This window comes from Scyliorhinus torazame, chromosome 25 (genome assembly GCF_047496885.1).
Source record: "Scyliorhinus torazame isolate Kashiwa2021f chromosome 25, sScyTor2.1, whole genome shotgun sequence".
Taxonomy (NCBI): Eukaryota; Metazoa; Chordata; class Chondrichthyes; order Carcharhiniformes; family Scyliorhinidae; genus Scyliorhinus; species Scyliorhinus torazame.
The window spans coordinates 48,323,684-48,336,691 of NC_092731.1; the positions used below are offsets into that span (position 1 = coordinate 48,323,684).

A 13,008-nucleotide genomic window follows, 5' to 3' on the forward strand; every position below is an offset into this window, starting at 1 on the left:
GGAGGACGTTTCAGAGATAGGAAGGGTTGTCGGGGCTGGAGGAGGTTACAGAGATAGGGAGGGTTGTAGGTGACTGGAGGAGGTTAGAGAGATAGGGAGGGTTGTCGGGGCTGGAGGAGGTTACAGAGATAGGGAGGGTTGTCGGGGCTGGAGGAGGTTAGAGAGATAGGGAGGGTTGTCGGGGCTGGAGGAGGTTAGAGAGATAGGGAGGTTTGTAGGGACTTGAGGCGGTTATAGAGTTAGGGAGGTTTGTCGGGGCTGGAGGTGGTTAGAGAGATAGAGAGGGTTGTCGCGGCTTGAGGAGGTTAGAGAGATAGGGAGGGGTGTAGGGGCTGGAGGAGGTTTGAGAAATAGGGAGGGTTGTAGGGGGTTCGAGAGATAGGGAGAGGTATAGGGGCTGGAGGAGGTTACAGAGATAGGGAGGGTTGTCGAGGCTGAAGGTTGTTAGAGAGATAGGGAACGGTGTAGAGGCTGGAGGAGTTTACAGAGATGGGGAGGGTTGTCGGGGCTGGAGGAGGTTAGAGAGATAGGGAGGGTTGACGGGGCTGGAGGAGGTTCGAGACGTAGGGAGGGCTCTTGGGGCTGGAGGAGGTTAGAGAGATAGTGAGGGGTGCAGGGTCTGGAGGAGTTTAGAGAGATAGGGAGGGGTCTAGGGGCTGGAGGAGGTTAGAGAGATAGGGAAGGTAGTCGTGGCTGGAGGAGGTTGGAGAGATAGGGAGGGTTGTAGGAGCTGGAGGAGGTTTCCGATATATGGAGGGTTGTAGGTGACTGGAGGAGGTTAGGGAGATAGGGAGGGTTGTCGGGGCTGGAGGAGGTTAGAGAGATAGGGTGGGTTGTCGAGGTTGGAGGAGGTTAGAGAGATAGGGAGGGTTGTAGGAGCTGGAGGAGGTTACCGAGATATGGAGGGGTGTAGGGGCTGGAGGAGTTTAGAGAAATAGGGAGGTATGTAGGATCTGGAAGAGATGACAGAGAAAGGGATGGTTGTAGGGTCTGGAGGTGTTTAGAGAGATAGGGCGGGTTGTCGGGGATGGAGGAGGTTAGAGAGATGGGGAGGGTTGTAGGGGCTGGAGGAGTTTAGAGAGATAGGGAGGGGTGTAGGGGCTGGACGAGGTTACAGAGATAGGGAGGTTTGTCGGGGATACAGAGATAGGGAGGGGTGTAGGGGCTGGAGGAGGTTCGAGAGATGGGGATGGTTCTCCAGCCTGGAGGAGGTTAAAGAGATACGGAGGGTTGTTGGGCGCTGGAGGTACTTACAGAGATAGGGAGGGTTGTCGGGGCTGGAGGAGGTTACAGAGATGGGGAGGGTTGTAAAGGCTGGAGGAGGTTACAGAGATGGGGAGGGTGTAGGGGGCTGGAGGAGGTTACAGAGATAGGGAGGGTGTAGGGGGTTGGAGGAGGTTACAGAGATAGGGAGGGGTGTAGGTTCTGGAGGAGGTTACAGAGATAGGGAGGGTTGTAGGGGGCTGGAGGAGGTTACAGAGATGGGGAGGGTGTCGGGGGCTGGAGGAGGTTACAGAGATAGGGAGAGGTGTTGGGCCTGGAGGAGGTTACAGAGATAGGGAGGGGTGTAGGGGCTGGAGGAGGTTACAGAGATAGGGAGGGGTGTAGGGGGCTGGAGGAGGTTACAGAGATGGGGAGGGTGTCGGGGGCTGGAGGAGGTTACAGAGATAGGGAGGGTTGTAGGGGGTTGGAGGAGGTTACAGAGATAGGGAGGGGTGTAGGTTCTGGAGGAGGTTACAGAGATGGGGAGGGTGTCGGGGGCTGGAGGAGGTTACAGAGATGGGGAGGGTGTCGGGGGCTGGAGGAGGTTACAGAGATGGGGAGGGTGTCGGGGGCTGGAGGAGGTTACAGAGATGGGGAGGGTGTCGGGGGCTGGAGGAGGTTACAGAGATGGGGAGGGTGTAGGGGGTTGGAGGAGGTTACAGAGATAGGGAGGGTGTAGGTTCTGGAGGAGGTAATGACGCTGGCAGGATGTTGGAGACGGGGTTGGGATTTTTAATTTCCAGGGTTTTGAATATGGCGAGTTGGTGTTGGTTTTGGGAAGGACACAGCGGGTTAACGGGACTGTTGGTTCACATACAAGCTGGTCACAATGACTGGCATTGGGACGTTACTGGCAGATGTTTCCTGTCATCATGACTGCAATTTGCCAGGTGGCACTGACGATGCTCATGTCTGGTCTTCTCTCCTTTGTGTCCACTTTCACCAGGGTAACCGTTCAGTCTGCCAGCCTCTTGCTCAGCGATTGGCAGCGGTGCAGTCCGGAACAGCGAGGGAGGCTCAAGACTACATCAGATTGGTAATAACTGTTCACTGACCCGACAATGGTGTCGGACATTGGAGAAAGATGAAGGGTGTGATTCTGTGTCCATTCTCAGGATCGGAAGTTTCCCTTCCGGCTGCAGTCAATGGGAGATTTGGCGCATCATGTTCATCGTCGCGAAGCACAACTTGCACTGGAGAATCCCGGCTAAATCCCACAGACCTGCAGGAGACCAGTCTCCCAGAGTATCTCTGCTGCTCCCTGCTCGAGCTATCCAGCTAATCCCAATCTCCCTCTCTTTCCCGCTCTCCGCCAGTTTCCACCATTTTTACAATTCCCCCTTTGGACAGTTTCTGTTCAATCTGCTCCTGCTGGTATCAGGCTGCACATTGCAGATCACACCTCGCTGTGCAAAAAATATTCCCCCTCACCACCCCCCCCCTCTGTGTCCGTCTGGTTACCCACATACCCGTAACAGCCTCCCCGAACAGGCGCCGGAATGTGGCAACTAGGGGCTTTTCACAGTAACTTCATTTGAAGCCTACTTGTGACAATAAACGATTTTCATTTCATTTTCATTTTTTCACATCCCCCCCCCCCAGCCTCTGTCCATCTGGCTACCCCCCCCGCCCATTCTCTGTGTCCGCCTGGTTACCCCCCCCCCCCCCCCGCCCATCCTCTGTGTCCGTCTGGTTACAAGAACAAAGAAAAGTACAGCCCAGGAACAGGCCATTCGGCCCTCCAAGCCCGTGCCGACCATGCTGCCCGACTAAACTACAATCTTCTACACTTCCTGGGTCCGTATCCCTCTATTCCCATCCTATTCATGTATTTGTCAAGATGCCCCTTAAATGTCACTATCGTCCCTGCTTCCACCACCTCCTCCGGCAGAGAGTTCCAGGCACCCACTACCCTCTGTGTAAAAAACTTGCCTCCTACATCTCCTCTAAACCTTGCCCCTCGCACCTTAAACCTATGCCCCCTAGTAATTTACCCCTCTACCCTGGGGAAAAGCCTCTGACTATCCACTCTGTCTATGCCCCTCATAATTTTGTAGACCTCTATCAGGTCGCCCCTCAACCTCCGTCGTTCCAGTGAGAACAAACCGAGTTTATTTAACCGCTCCTCATAGCTAATGCCCTCCATACCAGGCAACATCCTGGTAAATCTCTTCTGCACCCTCTCAAAAGCCTCCACATCCTTCTGGTAGTGTGGCGACCAGAATTGAACACTATACTCCAAGTGTGGCCTAACTAAGGTTCTATACAGCTGCAACATGACTTGCCAATTCTTATACTCAGTGCCCCGGCCAATGAAGGCAAGCATGCCGTATGCCTTCTTGACTACCTTCTCCACCTGTGTTGCCCCTTTCAGTGACCTGTGGACCTGTACACCTAGATCTCTTTGACTTTCAATGCTCTTGAGGGTTCTACCATTCACTATATATTCCCTACCAGTATTAGACCTTCCAAACTACATTACCTCATATTTGTCTGGATTAAACTCCATCTGCCATCTCTCCGCCCAAGTTTCCAAACAATCTAAATCCTGCTGTATCCTCTGACAGTCCTCATCGCTATCCGCAAATCCACCAACCTTTGTGTCGTCTGCAAACTTACTAATCAGACCAGTTACATTTTCCTCCCAATCATTTATATATACTACAAACAGCAAAGGTCCCAGCACTGATCCCTGCAGAACACCACTAGTCACAGCCCTCCAATCAGAAAAGCACCCTTCCATTGCTACTCTCTGCCTCTGTGACCGAGCAAGTTCTGTATCCATCATGCCAACTCACCCCTGATCCCGTGTGACTTCATCTTTTGTACCAGTCTGCCATGAGGGACCTTGTCAAAGGCCTTACTGAAGTCCATATAGATAACACCCACTGCCCTACCTGCATCAATCATGTTTCTGACCTCTTCGAAAAACTGTATCAAGTTAGTGAGACACGACCTCCCCTTCACAAAACCATGCTGTCTCTCGCTAATACGTCCATTTGCTTCCAAATGGGAGTAGATCCTGTCTCGAAGAATTCTCTCCAGTAATTTCCCTACCACTGACGTAAGGCTCACTGGCCTGTAGTTCCCTGGATTATCCTTGCTACCCTTCTTAAACAGAGGAACAACATTGGCTATTCTCCTGTCCGCCGGGACATCACCTGAGGACAGTGAGGATCCAAGATTTCTGTCAAGGCCTCAACAATTTCCTCTCCAGCCTCCTTCAGTATTCTGTGGTAGATCCCATCATGCCCTGGGGACTTATCTACCTTAATATTTTTCAAGATGCCCAACACCTCGTCTTTTTGGATCTCAATGTGACCCAGGCTATCTACACACCCTTCTCCAGACTCAAAATCCACCAATTCCTTCTGTTTGGTGAATTCTGATGCAAAGTATTCGTTTAGTATCTCACCCATTTCCTCTGGCTCCACACCTAGATTCCCTTGTCTGTCCTTCAGTGGGCCAACTCTTTCCCTGGCTACTCTTGCTTTTTATGTACGTGTAAAAAGCCTTGGGATTTTCCTTAACCCTATTTGCCAATGACTTTTCGTGACCCCCTTCTAGCCCTCCTGACTCCTACTTTCCTTATATTCCACACAGGATTCGTCTGTTCCCAGCCTTTTAGCCCTGAAAAATGCCTCCTTTTTACTTTTGACGAGGCCTACAATATCTCTCGTCATCCAAGATTCCCGAAATTTGCCGTATTTATCCTTCTGCCGCATAGGGACCTGCCGGTCCTGAATTCCTTTCAACTGCCACTTGAAAGCCTCCCACATGTCATGTTGATTTACCCTCAAACATCCGCCCCCAATCTAGGTTCTTCAGTTCCCGCCTAATATTCCCGCCGAAGGGCCTGTACTGCGCTGTAATGTTCTAATATTGTTATAATTAGCGTTCCCCCAATTTAGCTCATTCACCCCAGGACCACTCTTATCCTTGTCCACCAGCACTTTAAAACTTACTGAATTGTGGTCACTGTTCCCGAAATGTTCCCCTACTGGAACTTCTACCACCTGGCCGGGCTCATTCCCCAATACCAGGTCCAGTACCGCCCCTTCCCTAGTTGGACTGTCTACATATTGTTTTAAGAAGCCCTCCTGGATGCTCCTTACAAACTCTGCCCTGGCACTAAGTGAGTCCCAGTCAATATTGGGGAAGTTGAAGTCTCCCATTACCACAACCCTGTTGTTTTTACTCGTTTCCAACATCTGTCTACCTATCTGCTCCTCTATCTCCCGCTGGCTGTTGGGAGGCCTGTAGTAAACCCCCAACATTGTGACTGCACCCTTCTTATTCCTGATCTCTACCCATATAGCGTCACTGCCCTCTGAGGTGTCCTCCCGGAGTACAGCTGTGATATTCTCCCTAACCAGTAGCGCAACTCCGCCTCCCCTTTTACATCCCCCTCTATCCCGCCTGAAACATCTAAATCCTGGAACGTTTAGCTGCCAATCCTGTCCTTCCCTCAACCAGGTCTCTGTAATGGCAACAACATCATAGTTCCAAGTACTAATCCAAGCTCTAAGTTCATCTGCCTCACCCGTAATACTTCTTGCATTAAAACATATGCACTTCAGGCCACCAGTCCCGCTGTTTTCGGCAACTTCTCCCTGTCTGCTCTGCCTCAGAGCCAAACTGGCCCTATTCCCTAGTTCTCCCTCAATGCTCTCACCTTCTACCCACTATCCCCCCCCCTCTGTGCCCGTCTGGTTACCCCCCCCCCCCCCGCCCCCGTCTGTGTCCGTCTGGTTACACCCCCCCCTCTGTGACCATTGGTTACCCCCCCCCCCCTCTGTATCCATCTGGTTACCCTCCCCCCCCCCCCTTGTGTCCGTCTGGTTACCGACCCCCCCCCCCTGTATCCGTCTGGTTACCCCCCCCCCCCCCTCTGTGTCCGTCTGGTTACCCCCCCCCCCCTCTGTGTCCGTCTGGTTACCGACCCCCCCCCCTGTGTCCGTCTGGTTACCCCCTCCTCTGTGTCCGTCTGGTTACCCCCCCCCCCCTCTGTGTCCGTCTGGTTACCCACCATCACCCCCCCCGCCCCTCCCTCTGCACGTTCTCCCCGTGACTGCGTGGGTTTCCTCTGGGTGCTCCGGTTTCCTCCCACTAATCCTGAACCGCATGCGGTTAGCTGAATTGGACATTCTGAATTCTCCCTCTGTGTAGCCGAACAGGTGCCAGAATGTGGCGACTAGTGGCTTTTCACAGTAACTTCAATGCAGTGTTAGGGGAAGCCTACTTGTGACAATAAAGGTTACTTTACTTTACAATCTCCCATAGAACCATTTAATTCTTGCAGTGCAGAAGGCCTTTCAACCCTTGAAGTCTGCACCAACCCTCCAAAAAGCAGCCCACATAGGCCCACTCCCTCACCCCATCCCTGTAACCCCACATGTGAGACAGCAGTGTTAACCCGGGTCCATGGCACTGTGAGACAACAGTGTTAACCCGGGACCCTGGCACTGTGAGACAGCAGTGTTAACCCGGGTCCCTGGCACTGTGAGACAGCAGTGTTAACCCGGTCCCTGGCACTGTGAGACAGCATTGTTAACCCGGGTCCCTGGCACTGTGAGACAGCAGTGTTAACCCGGGACACTGGCACTGTGAGTCAGCAGTGTTAACCCGGATTACTGGCGCTGTGAGTCAGCAGTGTTAACCCGGTCCCTGGCACTGTGAGACAGCAGTGTTAACCCGTATCCCTGGCACTGTGAGACAGCAGTGTTAACCCAGATTACTGGCGCTGTGAGTCAGCAGTGTTAACCACCCAGTCCCTGGCACTGTGAGACAGCAGTGTTAACCCGTGTCCCTGGCACTGTGAGACAGCAGTGTTAACCCGTGTCCCTGGCACTGTGAGACAGCAGTGTTAACCCGGATCCCTGGCACTGTGAGTCAGCAGTTTTAACCCGGATCCCTGGCACTGTGAGACAGCAGTGTTAACCCGTGTCCCTGGCACTGTGAGACAGCAGTGTTAACCCGTGTCCCTGGCACTGTGAGACAGCAGTGTTAACCCGGGTCCCTGGCACTGTGTGACAGCAGTGTTAACCCGTGTCCCTGGCACTGTGAGTCAGCAGAGTTAACCCGGATCCCTGGCACTGTGAGACAGCAGTGTTAACCCGTGTCCCTGGCACTGTGAGACAGCAGTGTTAACCCGTGTCCCTGGCACTGTGAGACAGCAGTGTTAACCCGGGTCCCTGGCACTGTGCGACAGCAGTGTTAACCCGGGTCCCTGGCACTGTGAGACAGCAGTGTTATCCCGGGTCCCTGGCACTGTGAGTCAGCAGTGTTAACCCGGATGACTGGCACTGTGAGTCAGCAGTGTTAACCCGGGCCCCTGGCACTGTGAGACAGCAATGTTAACCCGTGTCCCTGGCACTGTGAGACAGCAGTGTTAACCCGTGTCCCTGGCACTGTGAGACAGCAGTGTTAACCCGGGTCCCTGGCACTGTGAGACAGCAGTGTTAACCCGGGTCCCTGGCACTGTGAGACAGCAATGTTAACCCGTGTCCCTGGCACTGTGAGACAGCAGTGTTAACCCGTGTCCCTGGCACTGTGAGACAGCAGTGTTAACCCGGGTCCCTGGCACTGTGAGACAGCAGTGTTAACCCGTGTCCCTGGCACTGTGAGACAGCAGTGCTAAACATTGTGCTAACTCCCCCTAAAGCTTCCCTGCTCAAAGCAGGACATTCCTAGATTCTCCAGCCTGTCCCGTATTAACCTGAAGTCTCTCACCCCGGGAACAGTCTGGGAAAACTCGCCCACTCCCTCTCCAAGCTCTCTGAACGTGTGGGGCCCAGGATTGGACCCAATCCTACCGCTGGTGTCGAAGCAGGATTTCCAAATTGGGTTCAGAATAGCTTGCTGGTGTTTCTGTCCAATTCCTCTGTGAATATATCGAAGGATTGAATTTGCACCTTTAACAATTGTTATGGGCGAGGTGTTTTCAGAACCCCAAAATGCATCATGGAGTTCAACCAACCTCCCCCTTTAATGGATTTCTTGCTTTTCCGAGCACCCGGCTTGCTCCCGAGGCGTGGGATTACAATTATGGACACGTGGGTTTTTAAACACAAAGCAATATTTATTCAATGAACTCAAAGAACAAAGAGAATTACAGCACAAGAACAGGCCCTTCGGCCCTCCCAGCCTGCGCCGATCCAGATCCTTTATCTAAACCTGTCGCCTATTTTCCAAGGATCTACTTCCCTCTGTTCCCCGCCCGTTCATATATCTGTCTAGATGCATCTTAAATGATGCTATTGTGCCCGCCTCTGCACTGTGTGCTGAATTTTGTGCATTTGAGTGTTACAGTGAGAGTTTGGTGACTGAGGGAGTTAGGCGAGGAGGAAGTAAAGTGTTCCTTTCATTTCATTTCCTACATTTGCTCAAAGAGCGTGAAGGGAGCCAGGAGTTTATAGAGAGTGTAGCTGACTGGGAGCAGAGTGGGAGGGCGAAGGTCCAGTTGGTCCACAGGGCAGCTATATTCTGTAAGGTAAGAGGGGATGGAGGCTAGGGCAGTTGCATGCTCCTCCTGTAGGATGTGGGTGGTGAGGGATACCACCGGTGTCCCCGCTGACTATACCTGCGGGAAATGCACCCAAATGTCTCCTCAGAGACCGTGTTAGGGAACTGGAGCTGAAGCTGGATGAACTTTGGATCATCCGGGAGGCAGAGGGGGTGATTGAGAAGAGTTACAGGGAGGCAAGCACACCCAAGGTACAGGACAAGAATAGCTGGGTTACAGTCAGGGGAAAGAAAACAAACAGGCAGACAGTGCAGGGATCCCTCGTGGCCGTTCCCCTTCAAAACAAGTATACCGTTTTAGATGCTGTTGGGGGGGATGACCTCCCGGGGGAAGGCCCTAGCGGCCAGGTCTCTGGCACTGAGTCTGGCTCTGGGGCTCAGAAGGGAAGGGGGGAGAATAGAAAAGCAATAGTTGTAGGAGATTCAATGGTTAGGGGAATAGATAGGAGATTCTGTGGTCGCGAGCGAGACTCCCAGAAGGTATGTTGCCTCCCGGGTGCCAGGGCCAGGGATGTCTCGGATCTTGTCTTCAGGATCCTTAAGGGGGAGAGGGAGCAGCCAGAAGTCGTGGTGCACATTGGTACCAACGACGTAGGTAGGAAAAGGGGTGTGGAGGTAATAAACGAGTTTAGGGAGTTAGGCTGGAAGTTAAAAGCCAGGACAGACAGAGTTGTCATCTCTGGTTTGTTGCCGGTGCCACGTGATAGCGAGGCTAGGAATAGGGAGAGAGGGCAGTTGAACACGTGGCTGCAGGAATGGTGTAGGAGGGAGGGCTTCAGGTATTTGGATAACTGGAGCGCATTCTGGGGAAGGTGGGACCTGTACAAGCAGGACAGGTTGCATCTGAACCAGAGGGGCACCAATATCCTGGGATGGAGGTTTTCTAGTACTCTACGGGAGAGTTTAAACTAATTTGGCAGGGGAATGGGAACCGGATTTGGTTCAGCAACTAAGGTAGCCGATATTCAGGACGCCAAAGCGTGTAATGAGGCAGTGGGGAAGGGAACACTGACAAAGGAGAGTACTTGCAGGCACAGAGATGGGTTGAAGTGTGTATACTTCAACGCAAGAAGCATCAGGAATAAGGTGGGTGAACTTAAGGCATGGATCGGTACTTGAGGTTACAATGTGAAACTTGGATAGAAGAGGGGCAGAAATGGTTGTTGGAGATCCCTGGTTATAGATGTTTCAATAAGATTAGGGAGGGTGGTAAAAGAGGTGGGGGTGGCATTGTTAATTAGAGATAGTATAACAGCTGCAGAAAGGCAGTTCGAGGAGTATTAGCCTACTGAGGTAGTATGGGTTGAAGTCAGAAATAGGAAAGGAGCAGTCACCTTGTTAGGAGTTTTCTAAATGCCCCCCAATAGTAGCAGAGATGTGGAGGAACAGATTGGGAAACAGATTTTGGAAAGGTGCAGAAGTCACAGGGTAGGAGTCATGGGTGACTTTAACTTCCCAAATATTGAGTGGAAACTCTTCAGATCAAATAGTTTGGATGGGGTGGTGTTTGTGCAGTGTGTCCAGGAAGCTTTTCTAACACAGTATGCAGATTGTCCGACCAGAGGAGGGGCAATATTGGATTTAGTACTTGGTAATGAACCAGGGCAAGTGATAGATTTGTTAGTGGGGGAGCATTTTGGAGATAGTGACCACAATTCTGTGACTTTCACTTTAGTAATGGAGAGGGATAGGTGCGTGCAACAGGGCAAGGTTTACAATTGGGGGAAGGGTAAATACGATGTTGTCAGACAAGAATTGAAGTGCATAAGTTGGGAACATAGGCTGGCAGGGAAGGACACAAGTGAAATGTGGAACTTGTTCAAGGAACAGGTGCTACGTGTCCTTGATATGTATGTCCCTGTCAGGCAGGGAAGAGATGGTCGAGTGAGGGAACCATGGTTGACAAGAGAGGTTGAATGTCTTGTTAAGAGGAAAAAGGAGACTTATGTAAGGCTGAGGAAACAAGGTTCAGACAGGGCATTGGAGGGATACAAGATAGCCAGGAGGGAACTGAAGAAAGGGATTAGGAGAGCTAAGAGAGGGCATGAACAATCTTTGGCGGGTAGGATCAAGGAAAACCCCAAGGCCTTTTACACATATGTGAGAAATATGAGAATGACTAGAGCGAGGGTAGGTCCGATCAAGGACAGTCGCGGGAGATTGTGTATTGAGTCTGAAGAGATAGGAGAGGTCTTGAACGAGTACTTTTCTTCTGTATTTACAAATGAGAGGGGCCATATTGTTGGAGAGGACGGTGTGAAACAGACTGGTAAGCTCGAGGAAATACTTGTTGGGAAGGAAGATGTGTTGGGCATTTTGAAAAACTTGAGGATAGACAAGTCCCCCGGGCCTGACGGGATATATCCAAGGATTCTATGGGAAGTAAGAGATGAAATTGCAGAGCCGTTGGCAATGATCTTTTCGTCCTCACTGTAAACAGGTGTGGTACCAGGGGATTGGAGAGTGGCGAATGTCATGCCCCTGTTCAAAAAAGGGACTATGGATAACCCTGGGAATTACAGGCCAGTTAGTCTTACTTCGGTGGTAGGCAAAGTAATGGAAATGGTACTGAAGGATAGGATTTCTGAGCATCTGGAAAGACACTGCTTGATTAGGGATAGGCATCACGGATTTGTGAGTGGTAGGTCTTGCCTTACAAGTCTTATTGAATTCTTTGAGGAGGTGACCAAGCATGTGGATCAAGGTAAAGCAGTGGATGTAGTGTACATGGATTTTAGTAAGGCATTTGATAAGGTTACCCATGGTAGGCTTCTGCAGAAAGTAAGGAGACATGGGATAGTGGGAAATCTGGCCAGTTGGATAACGAACTGGCTAACCAATAGAAGTCAGAGAGTTGGGGTGGATGGCAAATATTCAGCCTGGATCCCAGTTACCAGTGGCGTACCGCAGGGATCAGTTCTGGGTCCTCTGCTGTTTGTGATTTTCATTAATGACTTGGATGAGGGAGTTGAAGGGTGGGTCAGTAAATTTGCAGATGATCTGAAGATTGGTGGAGTTGTGGATAGTGAGGAGGGCTGTTGTCGGCTGCAAAGAGACATAGAGAGGATGCAGAGCTGGGCTCAGAAGTGGCAGATGGAGTTTAACCCTGAAAAGTGTGAGGTTGTCCATTTTGGAAGGACAAATATGAATGCGGAATACAGGGTTAACGGTAGAGTTCTTGGCAATGTGGAGGAGCAGAGAGATCTATGTTCATACATCTTTGAAAGTTGCCACTCAAGTGGATAGAGCTGTGAAGAAGGCCTATGGTGTGCTCGCGTTCATTAACAGAGCGATTGAATTTAAGAGCCGTGAGGTGATGATGCAGCTGTACAAAACCTTGGTAAGACCACATTTGGAGTACTGTGTACAGTTCTGGTCGCATCAGTTTAGGAAGGATGTGGAAGCTTTGGAAAAGGTGCAAAGGAGATTTACCAGGATGTTGCCTGGAATGGAGAGTAGATCTTACGAGGAAAGGTTGAGGGTGCTAGGCCTTTTCTCGTTAGAACAGAGAAGGATGAGGGGGCGGCTTGATAGAGGTTTATAAGATGATCAGGGGAATAGATAGAGTAGACAATCAGAGACTTTTTCCCCGGGTGGAACAAACCATTACAAGGGGACATAAATTGAAGGTGAATGGTGGAAGATATCATAGAATTTACAGTGCAGAAGGAGGCCATTCGGCCCATCGAGTCCGCACCAGCTCTTGGAAAGAGCACCCTACCCAAGGTCAACACCTCCACACCCTATCCCCATAACCCAGTAACCCCACCCAACACTAAGGGCAATTTCGGACACTAAGGGAAATTTATCATGGCCAATCCACCTAACCTGCACATCTTTGGACTGTGGGAGGAACCCGGAGCACCCGGAGGAAGTCCACGCAGACACGGGGAGGATGTGCAGACTCCGCACAGACAGTGACCCAAACCGGAATCGAACTTGGGACCCTGGAGCTGTGAAGCAATTGTGCTATCCACAATGCTACCGTGCTGCCCAAATAGGAGGGATATCAGAGGTAGGTTCTTTACCCAGTGAGTAGTGGGGGCATGGAATGCACTGCCTGTGGAAGTAGTTGAGTCGGAAACATTAGGGACCTTCAACCCGCTATTGGATAGGTACATGGATTACGGGAAAATGATATAGTGTAGATTTATTTGTTCTTGAGGGCAGCACGGTAGCATTGTGGATAGCACAATTGCTTCACAGCTCCAGGGTCTCAGG

The 13,008-nt window shown here is 51.3% G+C and overlaps 1 protein-coding gene across 1 annotated transcript in view; it reads left to right on the forward strand.

Moving 5' to 3' along the window:
- LOC140402569 (integrin alpha-X-like) overlaps positions 1–13,008 on the forward strand; it is a 124,061-nt gene that overhangs the window by 76,768 nt on the left and 34,285 nt on the right. Inside the window, exon 3 of the mRNA XM_072490419.1 lies at positions 2,210–2,299. Coding sequence (XP_072346520.1) covers positions 2,210–2,299 — 90 coding nt within the window. The remainder of the gene's footprint in view (positions 1–2,209; positions 2,300–13,008) is intronic.